Source organism: Salmo salar, chromosome ssa05 (genome assembly GCF_905237065.1).
Source record: "Salmo salar chromosome ssa05, Ssal_v3.1, whole genome shotgun sequence".
In the NCBI taxonomy this organism is placed as follows: domain Eukaryota; kingdom Metazoa; phylum Chordata; class Actinopteri; order Salmoniformes; family Salmonidae; genus Salmo; species Salmo salar.
Window position 1 is genome coordinate 57,020,403 of NC_059446.1, and position 24,462 is coordinate 57,044,864.

The window sequence follows — 24,462 nt, forward strand, 5'->3', positions numbered from 1 at the left end:
GTGATTCAGGAACAGTCAGCGACAGGGCCGGCTCTAGGCATAAGGAACATATGCGGTCGCCTAGGGACCCCAGCTGTTACAGGGCCCCTGACTCAACTCACTGTTGACAGTTAGAATTGTAGTGGCGAAAGAAACGCACACCTATTTATTTAGACGAGGTGCTGGCTAGCGGGGTAGAACACTTGAAAAAGAAAAGGAGAGCTGCACACTCTAGGAGTTCAGATGCAATAATTGAATAACCAACGTTTTGACAGACAAGCTGTCTTCATCAGGGTACAGCATTGTAGAACACACTAGGTGCAAGTTCGAAATTTGCTTGTGCATCAGCGATTTTTGTTTTGTTTTTTCAGGCATTAGTCTCAGCGGGGACATCAACAACCGGATGTTCCAGTTTTCAGGGGAAATGGAAGAGAGGGCCTGAGTGAGAGTGACTAACAAAATCAATGGGGGCCCCCTGGAGGTCAGGGCCCCTTGGCACGTGCCCTGCGTGCCCGGTCGTATTCAGCCATGATTACTATAACGTTTTTTCACATTAAAAAGGCGTGACTCCATCTTAACTCCTCCTCCGCATTTACTGGATTGGTTGAACTGTGCAGAAGAGAACCTTCCAGACATTCTCGTCAAGACCATACATGTAGGGGAATCTAGTTTCAGGCATTTATTTTACGCCTGCTACGTTAGGTTAGTCCGTCACTGACAGTCACTCAATTAGCCATGTCAGCTAACAATTTTTTGTTTGGTAAGATAGTCTAGCCAGTTAGTCTAGCCAGTTATCTAAACTTGTAGCAATCATGGCCGAATACCGACCGGGCATGCAGGGCACGTGTCCAGGGCCGCTGATCTCCATGGGTGCCTACATACATAAGTCATGACAAAATGTGTAGAACTGCAGAAAACTTGCTTTAAAATTGCAAAAATGTCTCACTGCCTCCCTGGCAATATGAGTAGAATTGCATGAAATTTGTCAAAACATTATATTATAATTTCTCTCCGCTCAATGGCAAAATGTGTAGAATTGCAGGAAATTAACTTTAAAACAAAATGTTATCTCGCCGCAGTCAAGAAGGGGGCCGTAAAAAAAATATTGTCCGCTTGGTGGGAGGATTCCTCACTTAGGGCCCCCAAAAGGCTAGAGCCAACCCTGGTCAGGGAAATACTAAACCAAAAAGTAAAAAAAAAAACATTAAACATTTTCACATTTATGAACTAAGTCTTTTTTATTCATTGCTTACAGTATGAATGATTGATTTACCATTGTTTTCTAATAGCCCCATACAAACAATTCATGGAGAACTACTGTTGATATTATTTCATAGGTAAAAAAAACTATGTAGGCTACAATGTTTTTACATTTTGGAGAGAAGAAACACACTTTTAAAAGAATAGTCTAAAATCCTATACTGTCCCATCCCACGCTTCTTCCTGAGTGAAGTTGTTCTGTTCTCTCTCCCAGATTGACAACATCCCTATTGTTCCCTATTGGATGACTAATAGCTGCAACTTTCACGCCACAGGGAGTTTTCAATTCCTTCTTGAGTATGTAAAACTCCCCCACTCATTTTCTTTAAATCTGCACACCCTTTCTTTCTGTTCCAGCTTGTTACTTCCTATCTCTGTTTTCTTTTGTTTTCACTCTCTCGCTCAATTTTCCATCACAGTGTTGCTGTGACATTGGTTCCTTCGCAGGTCTCCCTCAGTGCTTCTGTTTGGGCAGATGGATTATTTGTCACAGGACGTCCCTCCCCCTCCTCCTCCTCTGTCTTATAATGAAGCCCCAGGGAGGTCTGGAAAGCCCTGGAACTGACGGTGTTCTCCTTCCTGTACAAACCTCCTCCTCCCCTTTAGCCCGATTAAACCCCCAACCTCCCTTCCAGCTCCTGCACACTGCACTGTCACCTGATGACCACAAACAAGAGACAGGATATAGGGCCGTGTCTTACTGTACATTTCTCTTCAACAGATGTCATGGGGATGCATTTGATTTTACATGTTGAAGGATATATAGGAATTTGTATTTAATGTTCAACTAATACATAAAGAGTAAAACGTGTTTTATTTCCAGGGTTATTTAAGCTTACTGTATGATCTAAATTACTCAGATAGACACAGGACAATAATGTATTTTCTCAAGTACCAAATCACAAAACAATAAAACATCAGAGACTTTTACAATTTGAGACTGTTTTGGACGATTTCCAAACGAGCCTCCATAACATCACCTATACCAGGGCTGCTCAACCCTCTTCCTGGAGATATACTGTCCTGTAGGTTTTCAGTCCAATCCCTAATTTAGCATATCTGATTCAGCTAGTTAAGGTCTTATTGAGCAGGTAATTAGTAGAATCAGGTGTGTTAAATTAGGGATGGACTGAAAACCAATAGGACGGTAGATCTCCAGGAAGAGGGTTGGACTGAAAACCCTCAGGACGGTAGATCTCCAGGAAGAGGGTTAGACTGAAAACCCACAGGACGGTAGATCTCCAGGAAGAGGGTTGGACTGTAAACCCACAGGACGGTAGATCTCCAGGAAGAGGGTTGGACTGTAAACCCAAAGGACGGTAGATCTCCAGGAAGAGGGTTAGACTGTAAACCCACAGGACGGTAGATCTCCAGGAAGAGGGCTGGACTGTAAACCCACAGGACAGTAGATCTCCAGGAAGAGGGTTGGACTGTAAACCCAAAGGACGGTAGATCTCCAGGAAGAGGGCTGGACTGTAAACCCACAGGACGGTAGATCTCCAGGAAGAGGGTGGGACTGAAAACCCACAGGACAGTAGATCTCCAGGAAGAGGGTTGGGCAGCCCTGACCTATACTGTCTAAGCCAGTGGTTCTCAAACCTCTGCTTGGGGGACCCCCTGACGTATCACAATTGTGTTGCAACTCTGAACTAGCTCACCTGATTCACCTATTCAAGGGATTCATGTTTGTTGACAAGTTGAGTCAGGTGTGCTAGCTCCAGAATAGATTAAATACATGGAACGGTTGGAGATCCCCGAGGAGAGGTTTGACAACCACTGCTCTAAGCCCTCACTATCAGAGTTAGGGGCGATTTCATTTCAGACACCCTTACAGTATGTCTCAATATCCTCCTATTGTCCCAGACGGCTGGTCTTCGTCATCTCCACACCGTGTGGACTCAGTAAACGGGTGAAGCCAGCTACTAGATGCTCCTGATTGGGAAGACATGGGATTGTTCTGGAGGGAAGAAGGGAAATGCTTGGGAACTCCACTTCCCAGCGTGAGAGGAGACAGAGAGGATAATGGCTCCCCGGGGACCAGCCAATGACCTCACTGAGTGCAAAATATGCAGAGGTCACAGAGTTCCTATTGGGCCGCTGCTAAATCTGACTGACACCGGGCAGCAATAACCCTTGACTTCAGATCTGCTCTGCGCACGCTAATAATAGATGAATAAAATGTCAAGAAAATATGTCTGACCTTCAAAACAAATTCACTTGGCAACATCAGAATATGTAAAAATATGGATATTTAACCATTGTAATTATGTCACGTTCAGCTTCACAGGTGACATACTATGGTTAATACAGTATGTCAACATTCTGACATACTTCTAATGACAATCTGTAGTTGTAGCCATTCTTTTCAAATGATTTGGAGTCATCAAGCTAATGATTGCTGATAAGGGATGGGTTAAAAAAAAAACGTTGATACTTTCCCATCTGGTACATTGTACAGTATATGATAATTACCATAAATAAAACTATAATGATGATTGTGATTACCATTTCTGATTGCTATTAGTATCGTATTCCTCTCCAGATGCTTGTGTAATGGAAGTGAGATCAGCATAACCCCATCGGCTCCAGAGGTCAAGTATGCGTTAGCATTACTCATAGCTATAGGTCAGTTGGGATCACTTGAAGCATGACTGTAGCTATATTTCTACCCCCTCTCACACCTTCCCCCCCTTCAACACTTACCAGTAGAGGTCAGCATTCACATAGCATTGCATACCTCCCCACCATGAGAGAGTTGAGAGTCCTAGGTCATTGTGTTGTTTAAACCACTTGGAAACACCTTCACCGATCACCAACAATTCAATAGATTTGATAGTTGCATTGGACCTGCCACTGACAGGGTGGTATGGTGTGGCAATGCACTGAGAGCAGATCAATGGTGGAGACTGGAGAGCTGGAATAAGGTGCCAGGTCTTGCTAATGAAGTTCTACAAACACTTTGACACATTGAGTGTTAGTCAGAGCTTTGAGCCAATGACTAGCGGGAGAATCTAGCGCTCTGGGAATATGCCAGAAACCCCAGGAACCTAAAGAGAGAAGGAAGACGTTAAATCATAAAACGTTGACTTCACTCTTCTAAATGATTTGTTTTGTTGGAACAGCATGTTGTACTGGACGATCAGAGGGATGCTGAAGTGATGCAATTGGCCCAACGCTGTTTTCAAGCTGCTGGAGTGAATGAGATCTGTGGGGGTCAGGAACAAATTGTGAAAAAAGCCAAGGGTGAGGCAATCGCAAAAACACTAAGGCCTAATGGCACTGAAGGCATCATTCACAGATTGGAGTCTGGATCAACTCAATGCCTTCTGGCACCCATTCACATCTGAAGTAAGAAGCCTTCTAGGGCTCACTAAGTGTGTGTGTGTGTGTGTGTGTGTGTGTGTGTGTGTGTGTGTGTTTGTTTTGTGTTTTTTTGTGTGTGTTGGGGGGGGGCATGGTGGAGGGCATTTACAAATGTAGCTAAGAGGAACGAGGCTTTGCGCTGTAGTAATGCATATGGAACCCGCCAACCTGGGACTTTGGGTTTTGGTGGTTGTACCAGGTCCAGATCTAAATGGAGTTTTAGTGGGTGACCCTGAGCTGTTTGAGGTGTGGTCTGCCTGGTGCTAGGCCCTGCTCAGTATCACACGAGTCTGCAGCCGTGCAGCCAGCCAGGCTCTGTCGCCCTGCTTTGAGAACCTAGCAGGACCCTCACGCTATCCACAGCTCCAAGCAGCACCATAGATGGTGATGTCACCCCTGCTGTCTATAATTGTTCAATCTATAGAAAATGGCCACCTCACTATTACTGCCTTCATTTCTCTGTAGTACAGGGATATAGGCATGAATCTGAATTTGTTAGCTGGATTTTGATTTCCACGCATTTTAAATGTTAATTATAGCCTCTGAAAAACGAGATAATTAAACTATAACCAGGATCTCTAGCAGATAGAGAGGTTAAGCTACAATGAATTTGTATAAAAACTAAAAAACATTAGAAGATTTGTTGGATTTATTAAGCGATCGTTATCTTGGTGGCAGGTTTAAAAAAATCATAGTCATAGTTATCATTCAGTTTCTAACAGGATATGAGAGGAAATGTATTTACACAATGTAATCAAAAGTAATAAAAACAAAGCTATGTTACATTTCATTACATTTTATCCAGAGCGACCTTCATTCAGTATATTTGACAGTTCATATTTACAGTATGAGAGATATTATCTTTACTATGCAAGGTCATTCAGTAATAAACATCAGCTTTATTGTACAGTACTTACTCAAAAGAGAAAATATACAGCATATTCAAGTGCAACCAACATCCCACAAAATTAAACAAGACCAGTTGGTAGAGCATGGTGTTTGCAACACCAGGGTTGTGGGTTCGATTCCCACGGGGGACCAGTACGAAAAATAAATAAATAAATACATTTATGAAATGTAGGCACTCACTACTGTAAGTTACTCTGGATAAGAGCGTCTGCTAAGTGACTAAAATGTAAATGTAATTGCAATCCTACTCAACATAACAATGTACACTGAGTGTACAAAACATTAGGAACACCTGCTCTTTCCATGACATAGACTGACCAGGTGAATACAGGTGAAAGCTATGATCCCTTATTGATGTCACTTGTTAAATCCACTTCAATCAGTGTAGATGAAGGGGAGGAAACAGGTTAAAGAAGGATCTTTAAGCCTTGAGACAATTGAGACATGTTTGTGTATGTGTGTCATTCAGAGGGTAAATGAGCAAGACAAAAGATTTAAGTGCCTTTGAACGGGGTATGGTAGTAGGTGCCAGGCGCACCTGATTTGAGTGTGTCAAGAACTGTAACGCTGCTGGGGTTTTTAACACTCAACAGTTCCCCGTGTTTGTCAAGAATGGTCCACCACCCAAAGGACATCCAGACAACTTTACACAACTGTGGGAAGCATTGGAGTCAACGTGGGCCAGCATCCCTGTGGAACGCTTTCGACACCTTGTAGAGTCCATGCCTCGACGGATTGAGGCTGTTCTGAGGGCAAAAAGGGGGTGCAACTCAATATTAGGAAAGTGTTCCTAATGTTTTGTACACTCAGTGTATGCTTAAAAATAACAGCAGCTGAAAAATACTGCATAAATAAGTTAATAAATAAGATAATAATGTAAAAAAAAGTCTAACTCTATATTTATAAGGCATAGATGACAAGATAGGTTTTGGATAAGTACTTGGTTTGAATTAACTGAGACCTCTTTTTACTTTTAAAGATCTTCACTCAAATGCTGAGCGTAAAGAGACAACAGTTAGTGCCACACAACACCATATGTCAAGTACATCGTTTTCACGTCCGCATGTATTTTACTGACAACGGTCATAAATCTAAAGCTGAAATTCAAAGTAAAACAAGCAGCGATTAACATTTCCCTGCCACAGTCACTGGGACTGTCCACACACAATCATTTAAACAGGACTAGCCTTTAAATGCCAAACTCTATTGTGAGGATATATATATATATTTTTTTTTTACAGTCAAGAAATGCATGCATTTCATTTGTATTTTCAATTATCTTGTCTTTGGGTTTTAGAAAAATTCTATCTAAAACATATGTATAGTATAGCTAAATTATGTTCAAGTAAATATTTTACTGTGACCCAGGATATGAAAACGCTTGGTGTATAAATACTACAGTAGAGACCATGTGAAAAACAAGATGTATCATTTAGATTCAAATTATATTATGATAGATTCAAACAATTTTACCAACCAAATATTGTTGTTTTTTATAGCTGTCGAATAATTGATTATATTAAGTAATTAACAACCTCATTAATATTCAATTAGCCTATGGATATTAAAGAAACATCATAATTATATCCATATAATAATTATGGTTGTGTATAAATTGCAGTCCCCCCTAATCAGTTCTTAAATATGGATGTTATGACAAATCAGGTTTGAAAAATCATATTAAATTATTTTCACATTAAAACGTATCCAACTTACTACGAATGAGAAACAACTATCAGTATACACCCTTTATATTTATCTCCCTATATTTATATTAATGTATTCATTTGGAATGTATTGGATTACTGTTTGTTGTATTAACAAACATACAAGTGTGAGCCTGCTTGTGCTTAATGCTTCATATTCCAAGGTTTAAACCAGATTAAGTATGTGTGTATTTATGCATCCTGATTGAAAGTCTTTATACTGTATTATCAAAAACTCGTTGTCTTTCAGAAATACTCAGGCCCTTTTGACAATGATCATGGTCACTTCTTAAAGGGCATAATATATCATATTCTTGTGGAGATATACTTCAAGGCTTTCTAACTGAAGCACAACATTAAAACTCAGCCAAGTAAGAGGCAGGTAATCAAGTAAAAAGAAAGAGCTCATGGTGACAGCCAGGACTCAGTTACACATTACATTTTTAATGTTAAGCACCAAATGCATAACTCTTCTTCAATCAAATACATTTCATTTGGAATATTCAGTTAGTATGGTCAGTTATACCCAAGCACTAAATTGCCACATCAATTTGTAGTATGTAAGACAAAACAGACACCAAAAAAACTGCAAAAGGATTTTACAAAAGCTTTTTTTTGGTACACTTCTACTGATTAGATTTTGGAGACCCATCAGATTTACAGTCAGACCAAGGACTTCATTTTATTTTTCTGCTAAAGATAAGAAAGTACTTTGTTAATCCCCAATGGGGGAAATTTGATTGCACCAGCCAACACCAATAACTACACAATAAATACACACAGACTGAAAGCACTATACCATAATTTCATAGTGTTTTTTTTTGTTTGTTACACATCATCCTCTATGTCTATAACTACATTGTTCTGAATTATTGGGCCTGACTGACTGACTGACAGGGACAGGTTGGATGAGTAGCAGCGGGTCTCTATCTAATGTCTACAGCACTGTGCCATCCTGGTCTTGCTCTATCTGCCCGTCACGGCTAAAGCCTCATCAAACACGCTCCAAATTGGAGCCATTCCCCCAGCTTAATCTGTAACATCACTGACCCGGGGCTCCTAGTCACAGCAGAAAATCTGGGGATTGCCCCATCGCACCTCCACCATCCCCACCTGTGGGGGGTTTTGACTCATATCACGGCGGCTCGAGCAACACACCACACAAAGGGCAACAAGAGTAGGATTCACCAAGACACTCACCACAGGGTACTAATGCTGCGAACAGAATGTCCAGAGAGTGAAACCACATGTGTATTAATACCAGAAGAAAAGCTGAATAAACAGCTAGCTTTCCTATCCTGCTAATAGCCTTAATTTGAAAGGTAAACAGTAGAAGGTTCAAGCTCACCTAAGGAGTTTGTAGACACGGTGCTGTTCCCTGCTCTCTTCGAAAGGCACGGTAGGAATGGGAAGAGCGATAGCGTCCAAGTTACAGCCTGCCTCCTCTCTATCTGCTAAAGTCATTTTCTTTCAAAGTGTAATTAATTTCCTTTCTCAGGCAGGCCTGCATACATGTGGCACAGCCTGCTGTAGTAGCGTAGTCTCTGAAGCCCTGGTGTGTAGTACTGACCATGATGCCGAAGCAATAAGCATTAGCCGTACATCAGGTAAACACACGCAGCTATTGGAATATCTTGATTGATCGAAAAAGGTTGGATTGTTTTATTTAGCTAATTTAATAGTCTAATGCCATTTGGTCTGTTAATTTGTAATTTGTAAATTCATTAGCCACTTATAATTTCTAATTTCTAGCTGTAAGATTGGAATATATTTATCCGAATGTTGAATATAACGGTATAATGTTTTGTGTGTATGCAAACAATTGTTTACAATTTTGCACACAAAAATTCAAAAGTTGAACAGCAATTTGTTTACAATATCAAAATTAGACTTAAATCTGATTGTAGGCTTATTTGTGTTTTATCACCCCTTCCGGCCACTAAATTGAAATCATCAGTGATTGGATTCAGGTTTCATCCTATACAATTTAATCTATTAGATGTGCATTAGATACATGTTAGATACAACCAACTATTGTAGAGCTAAACAAGTTACGTATATATCTGATTATGACAAACTTAATACTTCTAGTTCTTTCAATCTGTCTCACTGAAATAGGAAATAAGATAAGAGAAATACCTTCTCCTCTAGGTATTTTCATGCTATATTAACTCCCACTGGTTATATTACACTCTGTAGTATGTAGTAGTATCATCCTCCTCTCTGTAAAGATAATATAGGATCTTTATATTTAGCTATTATAGAAAGGTTTATGTTTATATATATATATATATACATACATTATATATATATATATATATATATATATATATATATATATATATATATATATATATATATATATATATATATATATATATAGTACCAGTCAAAGGTTTGGACACACCTACTCATTCAAGGGTTTTTCTTTATTTTTACTATTTTCTACATTGTAGAATAATAGTGAAGACCTCACAACTAGGAAATAACACATATGAAATCATGTAGTAACCAAAAAATCTAAATATATTTTATATTTGAGATTCTTCAAAGTAACCACCCTTTGCCTTGATGACAGCTTTGCACAATCTGGGCATTCTCTCAGCCAGCTTCATGAGGTAGTCACCTGGAATACTTTTCCGACATTCTTGAAAGAGTTCCCACATATGCTGAGCACTTGTTGGCTGCTTTTCCTTCACTCTGCGGTCCAACTCATCCCAAACCATCTCAATTGGGTTGAGGTCAGGGGATTGTGGAGGCCAGGTCATCTGATGCAGCACTCCATCACTCTCCTTTTTGGTCAAATAGTCCTTACACAGCCTGGAAGTGTGTTGGGTCATTGTCCTGTTGAAAAACAAATGATAGTCTCACTAAGCGCAAACCAGACGGGATGGCGTATCGCTGCAGAATGCTGTGGTAGCCATGCTGGTTAAGTGTGTCTTGAAATGTAAATAAATCACTGACAGTGTCACCAGCAAAGCACCCCCACACCATCACACCTCCTCCTCTATGCTTCATGGTGGGAACCACACATGCGGAGATCATCCGTTAACCTACTCTGCGTCTCACAAAGACGCGGCGTTTGGAACCAAAAATCTCATATTTGGACTCATTAGACCAAAGAACAAATTTCCACCGGTCTAATGTCCATTGCTCGTGTTTCTTGGCCAAAGCAAGTCTCTTCTTATTATTAGTGTCCTTTACTAGTGGTTTCTTTGCAGCAATTCAGCCACGAAGGCCTGATTCACAGTTTCCTCTGAACAGTTGATGTTGAGATGTGTCTGTTACTCTGTGAAGCATTTATTTGGTGTACAACTTCTGAGGCTGGTAACTCTAATGAACTTATCCTTTGCAGCTGAGGTAACTCTGCTTCTTCCTTTCCGGTGGCGGTCCTCATGAGAGCCAGTTTCATCATAGCGCTTGATGGTTTTTGCGACTGCACTTGAAAAAACGTGACCTTCATGTCTTAAAGTAATGATGGACTGTCCTTTGATTATTTGAGCTGTTCTCGCCATAATATGGACTTGGACTTTTACCAAATTCTGTATACCACCCCTACCTTGTCACAACACTGATTGTCACAACTGATTGGCTCAAACACATTAAGAAGGAAAGACATTCCACAAATGAACTTTTAACAAGGCACACCTGCTAATTGAAATGAATTCCAAGTGACTACCTCATGAAGCTGGTTGAGAAAATGCCAAGAGTGCGCAAAGCTATCATCAAGTCAAAGGTTGGATACTTTGAAGAATCTCAAATATAAAGTATATTTTGATTTGTTTAACACTTTTTTGGTTACTACTTGATTCTATATGTGTTATTTCATAGGTTTTCTTCTCAAATATAAATATATTTTGATTTGTTTAACACTTTTTTGGTTACTACTTGATTCCATATGTGTTATTTCATAGTTTTGATGTCTTCAGTATTATTCTACAATGTAGAAAATAGTAAAAATAAAGAAAAACCCTTGAATGATAAGTAGGTGTGTCCAAACTTTTGACTGGTACTGTGTATATATATATATATATATATATATATATGGTAAAACTTTTTTGTTGTTGGTGTATACAAACTACCCATACAGAGGTTCAGTATACTAGTATGAGATAGCTTTGGAAAGGAAGCAAAGCAACACGTGCTTCAACATAACTAACCTCACAACGATATCAACAAAGGTAAGACAATACATAACGAGCTATCCCTTGACACCAACCCCCTATCTCATGTCTGTTCACATTTTTACATCCCATCTCTTATGGTAAGTATGGAGGTGCAAATGGTACAACCCTAACACATAACACCATCATCATCTTAAACATTATGGACTATTTTCTAAGAAGAAAAGCTGCCACTAGAAGTCAAGATAGCCAAAGTTTCCTGAGACACCAGCCATTTTAATAGTGCTGATTTATTGTGCCATGTTTTTTTGGAGGGCGATCATATGCATGTGGTCAGTAGTACGCAGTCTGTGACCCAGCCTCCCTCTCACGTTACAGCCTATTTATAACGTTCCCTCAGCCGGCTCCCCTCTTACTGCAGTTCCTTGGAACCACCTTTCCCTCCACTCCACAGGTCTCCAGTCTCCTCTCTCTCCTGTCATCTGAGAATCTCTCCGGCAGTTTATCTAGGGTTCACTGTTTATCCTGCGCAGCCTGGCAACTGTCCGCATGCCCAGGATTATTACTGGAGCCCCCTTTCAACACACACACACAACTTTTTTATCGAACTCTTATCAAGGAGACAAATTTGGGGTAAGCTAAGGAAAGAGCACAAGTAGTGGATTTTGGATATTCTGTCTTTTGTTTGATCCCTTTTTAAAAACTTAGTTGGCTTACTTTTTTGTTACCTTTCATTTTTTTTGTCCCCCTCCTTATCTTTCTGGAGGGCTGTGTGTTTGCATGCGATGGATCACACACTCTTTGGCTGCCTCCGCAGCCCCCATGCCACTGTGCAGGCCCTGCACCCTGCCTTCACCCAGTCTCCGCTCACTCTCCACGGACGCTCGGACCACGTCTCCTACCCTGACCTGGCCTCTTCCACCGCCACCTCCTCCCCTTCGGCCTGCATTGTCTCCGGCTATCCCGGTGACGAGGGCCTGTTCGGCGGGCATCACCACCATCACCGCGGGCATCACCCGGCACAGCAACAGCAGCATCACCCGCCTCAGCACCAGGCCGGCTGGCACATTCCACAGATGCCCTCTCCTGGCAGTGCGAACTCCCGCCACAACCTCTGCCACCCCCACCCCCACTCTCACTCGGCCCAGGAGAGTGCCCTCGCACCCCCAGACCTAGGCACCCTTGGCAGGAACAGTCTCTGTACCAGCACCCCCAACCTAGGCAGCAGCACCCCCACGGGGGCCAACTGTGTGCCTGCAGACTTTGGAAGACATACAATGTCACCTGCTGAGGCAGAGAAGAGAAATGGCAAGAGGAAAAGTGACAGCTCAGGTAAGACGAGAGGAAAGATCGACTTTTGGGTTGACATTTATTTTTATCTGTCTTCTTCCTTCTTCTTTGGGCTGCATGTAAAAATGGGTTGAGTATAATGTTACACAATGTAAGTGGGAAGCTAAAGCTACATATCTTTATCTTATTAATAAATTGTCATACAGTTGAAATACAAAAAATTATTGAATACACTTGCAGCGCATTTATTCAAGACGGGTATAACTTAACTGTACTTTAACCTAATGTTTTGAAAAGAGATTAAGAGTTTAATTTTGGTGTGGTTTCAAGAACGACATTATCACTCAGACTTCTAAGGCTTTCCGTGGAGACGGAGTGGTGGAGTTTTATGCTTCACTGACAGAAAATGTGGTATAATATTCTCTGAAAAGAGGTTTGTAAATGTTGGCTGACATGAACATAGGCAATTACAGTATGTTGACTAAAGGGGAGATCAAAGTCCAGACGATAACTCCGTGTGGGCATTAGACTTCTGCCATGTTTTGGTCTAAATCCCATCTGTTTCATTTCAACGCATTTTAGGTGGCAGAAAATGAGGCTCACTGTAAAATATTAATGTCATGGATTGTAAAAGACTACACCAGTGCTTCGAATGACACTAAACACCCGAGAAGATTTAGGCTTTTCTTACTGTGGAGTGCGCTTAGTTCCAGGATTATTGTTGATGTAGTCATTTTAATAAAAGAGATTAGGAAGTTGAATCAATAAATATATTCAATTAAAAAACGTGAGTTACAGTAGCATCATGTAAAACAGCTGATATACAGTTTAGTAGATTTGTTGCAATGTTAATAGTCTTTAAACAAAACATTTTATTGAAACGAAACTTAACTTTCAAACGCCCAAAGAAACCTACTCTCTATTTCCTACAAGTTTGTTCAATGGTCCTAAAAAATTAATTAAATGTACAACCAACCATGAACATTTTTACTGCTAATGTTTTCGTACTTTACTACTAAACATTTACTACACATATTTTCTGTCAATAAAATGAAGATCCCTTGTCAATCACTGTTGAGCAGTTATTAATATGCAACATAAAAAAAAGGTTTTGCCAGCATTTCAAGAACACATGTGTAAAGTAATTATATGGTCTAATTGAAAACATGCATTTTGCATTTAATAAGGTTTGGAATAATGGCTTTCTTACCTCAAGTAGATACTGTACAGGCGTGACTTATGACCTTGGATTTCTTAGTCATTGAGATTTTCTACGTTTGTGAAAAGGACCATGAACTTTATACACAGAAAGTGTAGAAATATCGACAAAATATAAACAATACAAATATGGTAATTTATTACGTTAAGTTAACTGGAACATACATTTCTACATTATTACATAGCAGTGTCTTTATAACTCTGAATATACCAATATCTCTTGAATATATCAACTTTTTACTATTCAACCTTTCTAATCGATATAAAGCACTTTGTAAGTGTGAAAGCGTTTTTTTTTTAAATGGAAGATTTTGTTGTCAACATATTAGTAGCAACTGATCAGTGTTCCATGGAAAGTGTATCTGCTGTCCTACCTGAAATGTCATCCTGCAGCACTGGGCCTAGACCTCTGTCTGTTTAAACACCCTCAGTGTGGGTCACCTGGCTGGGGTTCTGTACAAACCACTTGAACACTTGGTTGATATTTCCCTATGTGGTTAGTGCCCTGTTTCGCTTGACTCACACAGGATACTGTTGGCCACTTCAGTCATGGATCCCTTCTGACACATGACTCATTCTAACAGATGATGGAACACTTTCACAAAATCACAGGGACTTCAACTAATTAAGTGTGCAATTAAATGTGTATTCTTTCTGTTTGAAATGACTGGGCAGCGTAGAGACAGAGGGCATATAAAATAGGTTTCTTTATAATTGTACAGAGGCTTATTACAACCCTATTTAAAAAGAATAGTTACCAAAATAAGAACTCATGGTATTTGGATGTAGAGGAATATCAAAAAGATGCATAGAAATGATTAACACACCTGACTTATAGAATTGTTCAGATGTTGGGAATGTTATTTTGTATTATTATGCAAATCATTGTACAAGTAGCAGCGCCACGCTGAAATTGCCAGAAAAACGACACAAAGTTACTAAGCTAAGAGAGCGCAACTTCGAAGGCAGTCATTACTGTTTATAATACTGCTCTTGTTTTGACTATACTAACCAGTCCTATATTCATTTAGAACTCCATCCTCTATTTCCTGTTCTCCTTGGTCAAATCATTTGGAAACTAACACTTGGCCCCCAAGCTCCATTTCAATTCCCTAGTTCCAATGGTTATTGCAGCCTCATTACGTGGGCCTTACATTCTCTTCACGCTAACACCAATCATGCTGATTATTGAGCATAGTTAGCTTATCCAATCAGCTGTCCAAATAGCACCGTGTTGCCAGTTCGATGAGATAGCCCTGATTTGGTTTCACCATCTGGATTGAAACCTGAGTAAAATCCGCCTGTGAAACTTTACATTGGATACGAAAACAATAATAAAACACTTGAACCCAGATTTCCATGCAGAACACTCTCCTGGTCTCCTGGTTTTCCCTAAAGGTGGAAGGTATACACTGTCACGTGATGAGTGGTCCGGCTGGTATTTGGGTGTCTGGTTTCTGTGAAACCTGCTCATTTTAAGGGTTCCAGCTGGAGGGAATATGGCCGTGCCGTTTGGTGTAACCTGGGCTGGCCGACCGGGGTATACTGGAGCTCTGAGGGAGCTAGGGGTCAACTTGGCAGATTTGAAAGTTTGGAAACACTTTAGCCTGCAGGTATAGTGCTTTATACATTATGTTATGCACATGTACATACTGTCTTACAATAAGTCTAATGTTATGTGTCACTATGTCTCAACATTTTTACTGACTCAACAACTGCTGGTTTTTAGTCAGGATCATTATATAATTATATGACATTGGTAGTGGGTCGTCATACATGCTCATGTCAAGTCTCCTACTGTGTATTATAACTGAATTATAATGCAGAATACATGTAGGCTTTAAGTAAAGTGTAACCAGAACTTCTTAGGAAAGTGTTAATAGATTTTAATGAAGTAATAGTAATTGCTTATATCCTATTTTGTTATTGTGGAGAGTATTTTGGAGTGCTGCTATAGCAAGTGATGCTCAGGGACTAACTCAGGCATGGCTTTGCGATTCTCGGTATTACCGCTGAGGTTATTTTGGTAGATCTAGCATTACAATATTCTATGTCACAATGAAATTGTGTTTGCTGTAGATAAGATTCCTCAACAACTACTGTAACTCCAGAGCGACTTACTGTAGTGAATGCATACATTTCATAGATTTCATTTCATGCATTTTTTTTTGTTGGTACTGGCCCCCCGTGGGAATCGAACCCACAACCCTGGCGTTGCACACACCATGCTGACGTTGCAAACACCATGCTCTACCAACTGAGCCACAGGGAAGATCCTTTCATTTTGCAGTCTCTCTGTCAGAAACGTTGCAGGGACACTAACACTATTTTTTAAAGGGTTCCCTGATCTTCAGACCATTTGGGAGCCCTAAAACTACCCAGTGTCTGGGCTCTGTATTTTCCTCCCATTATTCCCTTTTGTGTGGAGAGATGAAAGTTCCAGCAAGGACCTAATTGCTGTGGTGTAGTGGCTGCGTCGTTAAACCTTGGGACTCTTTTTAAATCGGCTTTGCGCTGGTCTCCAGCAGCTGGCCATGTTATTCTTTATTCTTACACAATGTCTGTGTTTACCAGAGAGTAAATACATCTAAGAGGTATGTTTGAATGAGGCCTGCTCTCTGGCACACCGACAGTTGGCCTACCCTGGTGAAATTACAGACATGTTGAGATGGAAGGTTACCAGCTATAGGACATTTGCTATTCACCATACAATGACACACAGAATTCCAGCTACTTTACCACACTGTAAGAAAAGTCTTATCATTTATGAGGGAATAACTAGACGATAAATTTGCAGTGTATTTCTGTCTTGGATGCCAGTTACGCAGTATGACATATCACCATGTGCTTGGAATTTTCCTTCCCTTTTTTCCCACAATATCAATGATGAATGGCTTTTTGCAAACAAAAGTTGTATAACTTTCCATTCTGATATATTTTCTATGACACAAAAAAGAGATGGGCAATGTATTTTTTTAAAGAAGAGTGAGAAAAAGAGAAAGAAAGCGTTTTTTCTGTGAGAAACTATTTCGAAAGAGACACTTTTTCAGTATGAACTTCAAGAAGTTTCTCGGAGTGTCTCCTGTGACGTGGCGGAGTGAGTGACTCCCATGACTGGTGGTGTATCTGGCCTGGCCCTGGCCTGTAAACTCCCAGCCTATTTACAGTTTGGATTTGGGACCGCCTGTTGGGATTAACACAGACTGCAGAACAGAACCGCAGATTAATTAGCATGCAATCGCTGTTGCCTTGAAGTGCAATGTGCAACTGAAGCATATCCAAACGGCCGAACCACAAAGTCTGGTCACAATAGGAACGTTTGGGAACCAAATGAACAAAACATGTTCCTTCTGAGAAACAGTCAAAAATAAAAAGTAACAATATCTTCTCCTGAGGTTGAAACAAAATGGGAATGACAAGTAGATTTTTAATCCACATTGGTTGTATAAATAAATCCTTTAAATCTCAATAAAACAATTTCCTCCCTTCACTCCAGTGAATCAACAGGTGGTAGACTTGCATATCTTTGCAAAAAAAGGATCTGCATTGCTTCATGTTCATCTGGGGAATCGTAACAGTTTGTCCTTACGTGTATGATATCATAATCATAGATCAAAACCAGACTGACATACATGCTACTCTTCCATGCTACTCTTGCAAATTGTTGTGAGCTTGTTAGTCATGAAGAGGAGACGCTTATAAAATGGAGGTAAATAAACTGAGGAAACATATTTTCACACATCCTGCAGAGCTGTTTCGTTGCATGTTAAAACTACGAGGGTAGCAGCCGATTCCATTAACAGTAAGACAAATGAACTCCATATTGGAAAGAGTAGGAGCCAACCCATTGTGTGTGTGAGAGTACAGCTGCCAGAAACAGGCACATGTGTAGACGCTTCTGGGTCCTCCCAGCCACTTACAGTGTGCGTAAACAATGCCGCTACAATAAAAGGTGATTGGCAGCTCCCATTGTTTCCCATACCTGACTCCTTCCCTCCTCTGCCTGTATTTGTGTCTCTGGCTTATAATACTCATTTTATCATTCTTTTCTTTGAGTATAAATCTCCCTGACTGGAAAGACAAAATGTGTGCCGTGTTTGATTTCAGAGTCCCAAGACGGGAATTACAAGTCAGATGTGAGCAGCAAACCCAGGAAGGAGCGGACGGCGTTCACCAAGGAGCAGATCCGTGAGCTGGAGGCCGAGTTCGCCCATCACAACTATCTGACGAGGCTGAGGCGCTACGAGATAGCAGTCAACCTCGATCTCACAGAGAGACAAGTATGTAATGTCACCACTCTAACCTCATTCTCCCACTTGTCCTTTTGGGTTCAAACATATTGACCCCATAACACATTAATGCCGGGTGGTGGGAAAAGACTGCCTCAGTCAGACCATACAGAGGTTTTCGGAGGTACAGTGTTTTCCTAACTTTAGAACTTCTGGTTTGTGTGCTGTTGTGCTCCAGCTGTGACTGTGAAGAGGGACTATCATATTCCAGATATTGGGGGTCTATTCTTTCAGTCAGCCTACAGTCAAGTAATGGAGACAGGCACAAAGGCAGGAGGTGCTGTCTAGCAAGTCACTTCCTGTTTCCCCCAGCTCGGACAAATTAGTCTCAGAGCGTAGGCAGAGGGGCCGCTGTAAACACCGTCACATGAAATAAATAATAGAAGACAAATTGCGGGGAAGGAAACATCGTACAGTGTTTTGTAACACCTATCTGGGGTGTCAGAGAGAAGCGATATGTCACGTGTGGCATACATCTGGCCGTAGGTAGTTTGTTAAATACAGTAGATATTAAATGGATAGAACAGACTGGTTCCTGACCGTATATGTTTCTTACGTAACATCGGAGACTCAAAACCTTCAACCTTAAGTTTTCGATTTTAGACAAAGTGCTTCAATGTAAAACTTCTAAAAGTCATTTGAAATGCCCAAATATAACCATAAACTAAGATTAAAAATATTATGCCTACCATCTAAACACTAATGTAACAATAAATAATAGCCACACTTTACATTACCCTTAACACAGTGAATATCATTGGTTTATTCCATTAAGTAATTATGTAATTACCCCATAACAGCCTAGTAATTACGTACAGTTTTGGAGTACTTATATTGCGCTTAGAACATCCAATATTTTTCTTATACCAAATTCAAATTCAAATTCATAACCATCTCTTAGAGAACATGAACCTACCTGTTATTCCAGAGAGGCAACATGATCCCTTAGGCATTACATGACTCAGACAGGCCTGTGTTTTACCTTCAGTAACATGGAAACTCATATCTAGTAACAAATAGGACTGCAAAACAGCCCATACAAACCAGTCATAATAATAACATTATAAGTAATCGAGTCATTAGCCCACTGATGATAGCATTAGTAGAAATAGCATGTACTATACAGTAGCCATATGTGACAACAAACTCGGTAACCTGCGCCTTGCCTTACTGCACTATCAATAACAGGAGAGAAAAGTGCAAGCTTGCAGATGTATTTTAAGGACGATCCATTTACAGTAATGACAGTAGGAAATCTGGGTGGCTGGGTTTGGAACTCTGCCCGTCAACCTGATAGGGATATTATAACTACGACACTCAATGGGACTGGACTCAATGACACATTGACACATGGGAAATTGTTCTCTGAACTAAAAATACCTTTGAGTGATATATCACAAACAGGTATATTAGGTAACATAGCAACAAAATAGCAACAAAATGAATCCATCCCCTTTGAGCTATAGGCTGTATTCAGGTGGCAAAGGCTTCAGTTCACACGTGCTCTTCTGACGTGCTATCATGTGGACCAATACATTATCAATAACCACAACTGATGTGATCGTCAGCATGGCATGTATAGCTGAAGATTTAAGACAAACGTTGTATGTAAAATCAAGTGACTTCCTGCCCATGTGACCCAGCTAGGCCTCACAGCATGACACTCCCCAAAATAAACCAACCAAACGCAAGGAGAGAAAGAGAGACTCAACCAGAACCCAGTCAGTGTCGACTCTCACTTCTACTCGGACCCAATCTTCTACGTAAACCCTTTTAAGCAACAGTCTAATCATCATTCTGGGAGACGTAAATACTGGAGGAGTTGTCGAGTCAGGGAAAAGAGGAAGCAGCGTCTTGATGCCAGGGAATGTGACAGTACATCAACACATAATCACTGCTACAGTATAGAAATAGCTGCCAAACCTTTACAGCAGCGCCTGTATCAGGTTTCAGGCTTACCATTTGATCAATATCCAGGTCTTTTAATAGGACTCTACTCAGTATTCGTAACAGTCTCCAGCTATGCAAAATGAACCCCCCCCACGCCAAACGCCATTTTGCTGTTTTTTTTCTCAGAATAACTCGACTTGTCTTTTGTGGTTGTTCCACAGGTAAAGGTGTGGTTTCAGAACAGGAGGATGAAGTGGAAACGAGTGAAAGGAGGTCAACAGGGGGCTGTAGCGAGGGTAAAAGAACTGGTGAACGTGAAAAAGGGGACATTGCTGCCGTCCGAATTCTCCGGCATAGCGGCTCTTCATCACTCCACAGACTCCCTGGCCAACGAGAACAGTCACGACAGCGACCAGAGTTCTGAGCATGCTCACTTATGATGCACGGCAGCAGACCACGCCTACTCAAAGTGGGCTCAGCCTCACATCTCAGGAACGTCCTTAAAAGGACATGTTGTCTGGTCGTCGTTAGCAAAGTTCAACGATGCTAAATAAATGTGTACAAATGTACAAAGAAATTACGTGTGCTACTTGATCTAAGAAGATGCATGTTAGGACGTTGCTTAAACCAAACTAAGATCACCAATACGTTTCAAGAACAGCGAACCCAACGCAGGAATATGAGATATTGCAAAAGGTCAATGCATATTAAGCATATGTTACGAACGTGCCTCCACTCAACGCTCTGCTTTTGGAAGCAGAGCAGATTCTTAGAATATTAGGACAGATTCAGAATTGGCCGGATTGTTATGAACATTCCATGTGTGTGTCTTGCATTGAAAAAGGGGCGAGTTCATGCTTTTGATTTGCACTGTTGAACACTTGCCTCAATTGGTTTCTACTGTATGTCATAGAAATTGCGATGTAATCGAATTATTGATTAAATCAAGTGTGCAGGAGAATCAAATTTCAGCTAATTTACAGTATACTCTGAACTTTATTATCTGTATTTTTCTTACCTTCGCTATAGCAACAATTTCTAATACACACTATACCACTCACACAGTAATAAACATTTCTGATGTTCTTTAGTGGCCATTTTCTTCTGCCCTGACTGATATTTGTAAACAAAACGGAATATTGCATGAACAGAGGTTCTACTGAAATGCTTCTCAGATCAAATAAATTAAACCAGAGGTAAATGGAATTCACGTTGGGTTGAATAACGTCACGATGCCTCCCATCCACATGAATCCAGGGTAATGTATGACTAGGCTGTGAACTGAGATGACATGAATTAAACATTAGCCAACGTGTAGAGAACTGGTGATGGGGTGCATGCCTAATTCACCTTTTCCACAGGGCAGGGTCGGGACTTCTGCCAAAGCCCCGCAGGAGAACCTGCGAAAGGATCATATTCTATTACAAAATCATTGAATCATTTCAAGACTTGATCTCTTTCAGCACAATGTGAGTGTGCATTCTAATTTGGAGCTAGAACAGAATTTTGGAGACTGTGAACTTTTTAGTGCAAGCTAGCAATAAAGTGTAGTTTTGACTAAAAGCTAACTGTGTGGTAAACATGATGAAACAGTATGAATAAATTACAATCATACTGTACCTATTAAAGGCCCAGTGCAGTCAAAATTCTGTTTTTACTTTGTTTTGTATCAGATTGTACAACAGCTGATGAAACTAACACTGTAAAAGTGTGAAGACATTTGGTCAGTGTTATTTCCTGATAGTTGCTGGTTGAAAATACAGTCTACACAGACCTTCTAATCCAGCCTTTCTTAAAGTATGGGTTGCGACCCATTGTTAATGGTGGGTTGCGATGTGTCAGAGTAAATTCAGAATTATTTCATTAATTTCTGGAATTGATTTGGCCAAGTGCGCTCTCTGCTTAGCAGCGGTCTCTGCTCAGTTTGGCAGCTGCGTGAGTGTGAGAGGGAGATACACGTGTGCTTCGCGGTTTACCTGATATTTTTTTCTGCAGTTTTCTTGAAGATTACTCCGCGACGCACGCGATGCAGCAGATGATGCGCTGTCTGCCACTGACTTGTCATTCCCACTCGCCATCACTCACCGCTGTCATCAAATTGATTAATGCTAGCCACAAGTTCTGACTGAGCTCAAATGTCATGAAACGCATTAACAGCGATGAGTTTCTCTTTCATAGAAACTTATAACGAGGAGCTCCCACAATGTGTTTTGTGCAGGGAAGTGCTAAGTAATGAAACGACACGTCCTGAACAAACATCCACAGCATGATGGTAAACCCAGGGAGTTCTTTCAGAACAGGGCAGCATGCTTCAGGAAACAGTGCTTCGACAGTGGAAAAGTAAGTCAGCTAGCAAGGCATTGTTGTCATTTCATAACAGGTGATGATAAGCAGAAATAAGGGAGTACCTTGTACACAGCTAATAGCTATCATTTGCCAAAGCAAGCTAGCTACCTGTAGTGCAACCCTAGTAACAGTACAAATGAAGATGAAAAATGATCAGGCCTACTGTACATCTTACTGTAGAAATTATTGTTGAAAACTGGTCTAGGTTGGATCTGTTGCTGTTAAAATACAATAATAATTTGTATTCTTAACTGGAATAAACTGATTGAAGCAAGATGCTTTTTGAGCCAAATACACTCACACAGTTCTGGGTTGCTCATCTACAGCAGGAAGCGGTCTTCTGCCTGACTGAGAAAGCAGTAGATGTTCTGGTCCAGTTTGGCACCACATACCTATGCGAGTCAGGTTTCTCAACTCTGACATACTTAAAAAACAAGTACAGAAAGAGCTTCAAGGCTGAGCACGACCTCAGTGTTGTACTGTTAGGAACGGAGCCCAGAATAGACATGCTCTCAATAGGACTGTGTGTCTGTGTGTTTTCCGGTCTACTGTGTGATGTGATCAATCAGTTTATTCCAGTTCAAAATAAAAAAAGATGTATTGTCTTTTAACAGCAACAGTTCCAACCTAAACTTTCTTTCAACAATCATTTCTACAGCAAGATAGGCCTGATCATTATTCATCTGTACTGATACTTAGGGATGCACTGTCAAAAAGCCTGTGTGTGTGTTCTGTTATCCATAACATTCAGTTCAGAATCAAATCAAATGAAATGTATTTATATAGCCCTTCTTACATCAGCTGATATCTCAAAGTGCTGTACAGAAACCCAGCCTAAAATCCCAAACAGCAAGTAATGCAGGTGTAGAAGCACAGTGGCTAGGAAAAACTCCCTAAAAAGGCCAAAACCTAGGAAGAAACCTAGAGAGGAACCAGGCTATGAGGGGTGGCCAGTCCTCTTCTGGCTGTGCCGGGTGGAGATTATAATAGAACATGGCCAAGATGTTCAAATGTTCATAAATGACCAGCATGGTCAAATAATAATAATCACAGTAGTTGTCGAGGGTGCAATATGTCAGCACCTCAAGAGTAGATGTCAGTTGGCTTTTCATAGCCGATCATTGAGAGTATCTCTACCGCTCCTGCTGTCTCTAGAGAGTTGAAAACAGCAGGTCTGGGACAGGTAGCACGTCCGGTGAACAGGTTAGGGTTCCATAGCCGCAGGCAGAACAGTTGAAACTGGAGCAGCAGCACGACCAGGCATGGTCCTAGGGCTCAGGTCCTCCGAGAGAGAGAAAGAAAGAAAGAGAGAATTAGAGAGAGCATACTTAAATTCACACAGGACACCGGATAAGACAGGAGAAATACTCCAGATATAACAGACTGACCCTAGCCCCCCGACACATAAACTACTGCAGCATAAATACTGGAGTCTGAGACAGGAGGGGTCAGGAGACACTGTGGCCCCATCCGATGATACCCCCGGACAGGGCCAAACAGGCAGGATATAACCCCACCCACTTTGCCAAAGCACAGCCCCCACACCACTAGAGGGATATCTTCAACCACCAACTTACCATCCTGAGACAAGGCCGAGTATAGCCCACAAAGATCTCCGCCACGGCACAACCGAAGGGGGGGCGCCAACCCAGACAGGAAGACCACGTCAGTGACTCAACCCACTCAAGTGACGCACCCCTCCTAGGGACGGCATGGAAGAACACCAGTAAGCCAGTGACTCAGCCCCTGTAATAGGGTTAGAGGCAAAGAATCCCAGTGGAGAGAGGGGAACCGGCCAGGCAGAGACAGCAAGGGCGGTTCGTTGCTCCAGAGCCTTTCCGTTCACCTTCACACTCCTGGGCCAGACTAGACTCAATCATAGGACATACGGAAGAGATGAGTCTTCAGTAAAGACTTAAAGGTTGAGACTGAGTCTGCGTCTCTCACATGGGTAGGCAGACCATTCCATAAAAATTGAGCTCTATAGGAGAAAGCCCTGCCTCCAGCTGTTTGCTTAGAAATTCTAGGGACAATTAGGAGGCCTGCGTCTTGTGACCGTAGCGTACGTGTAGGTATGTATGGCAGGAC

General features: G+C 41.0%; 1 protein-coding gene across 2 annotated transcripts; it reads left to right on the forward strand.

Moving 5' to 3' along the window:
- The first annotated feature begins 11,744 nt into the window (after positions 1-11,744).
- meox2a (mesenchyme homeobox 2a) lies at positions 11,745-21,123 on the forward strand. Of its 2 annotated transcripts, XM_014200610.2 has the most exons (4): positions 11,745-11,974; positions 12,108-12,673; positions 17,957-18,129; positions 20,250-21,123. In XM_014200610.2, exons 2-4 carry the CDS (start codon positions 12,127-12,129, stop codon positions 20,466-20,468), a joined length of 939 nt encoding a protein of 312 aa, XP_014056085.1. In that variant the 5' UTR covers positions 11,745-11,974; positions 12,108-12,126; the 3' UTR covers positions 20,469-21,123. The 2 variants fall into 2 exon arrangements, with proteins under 2 accessions (XP_014056085.1, XP_014056084.1); XM_014200609.2 differs by having other exon boundaries at positions 11,745-12,673.
- Positions 21,124-24,462: the final 3,339 nt, after the last annotated feature.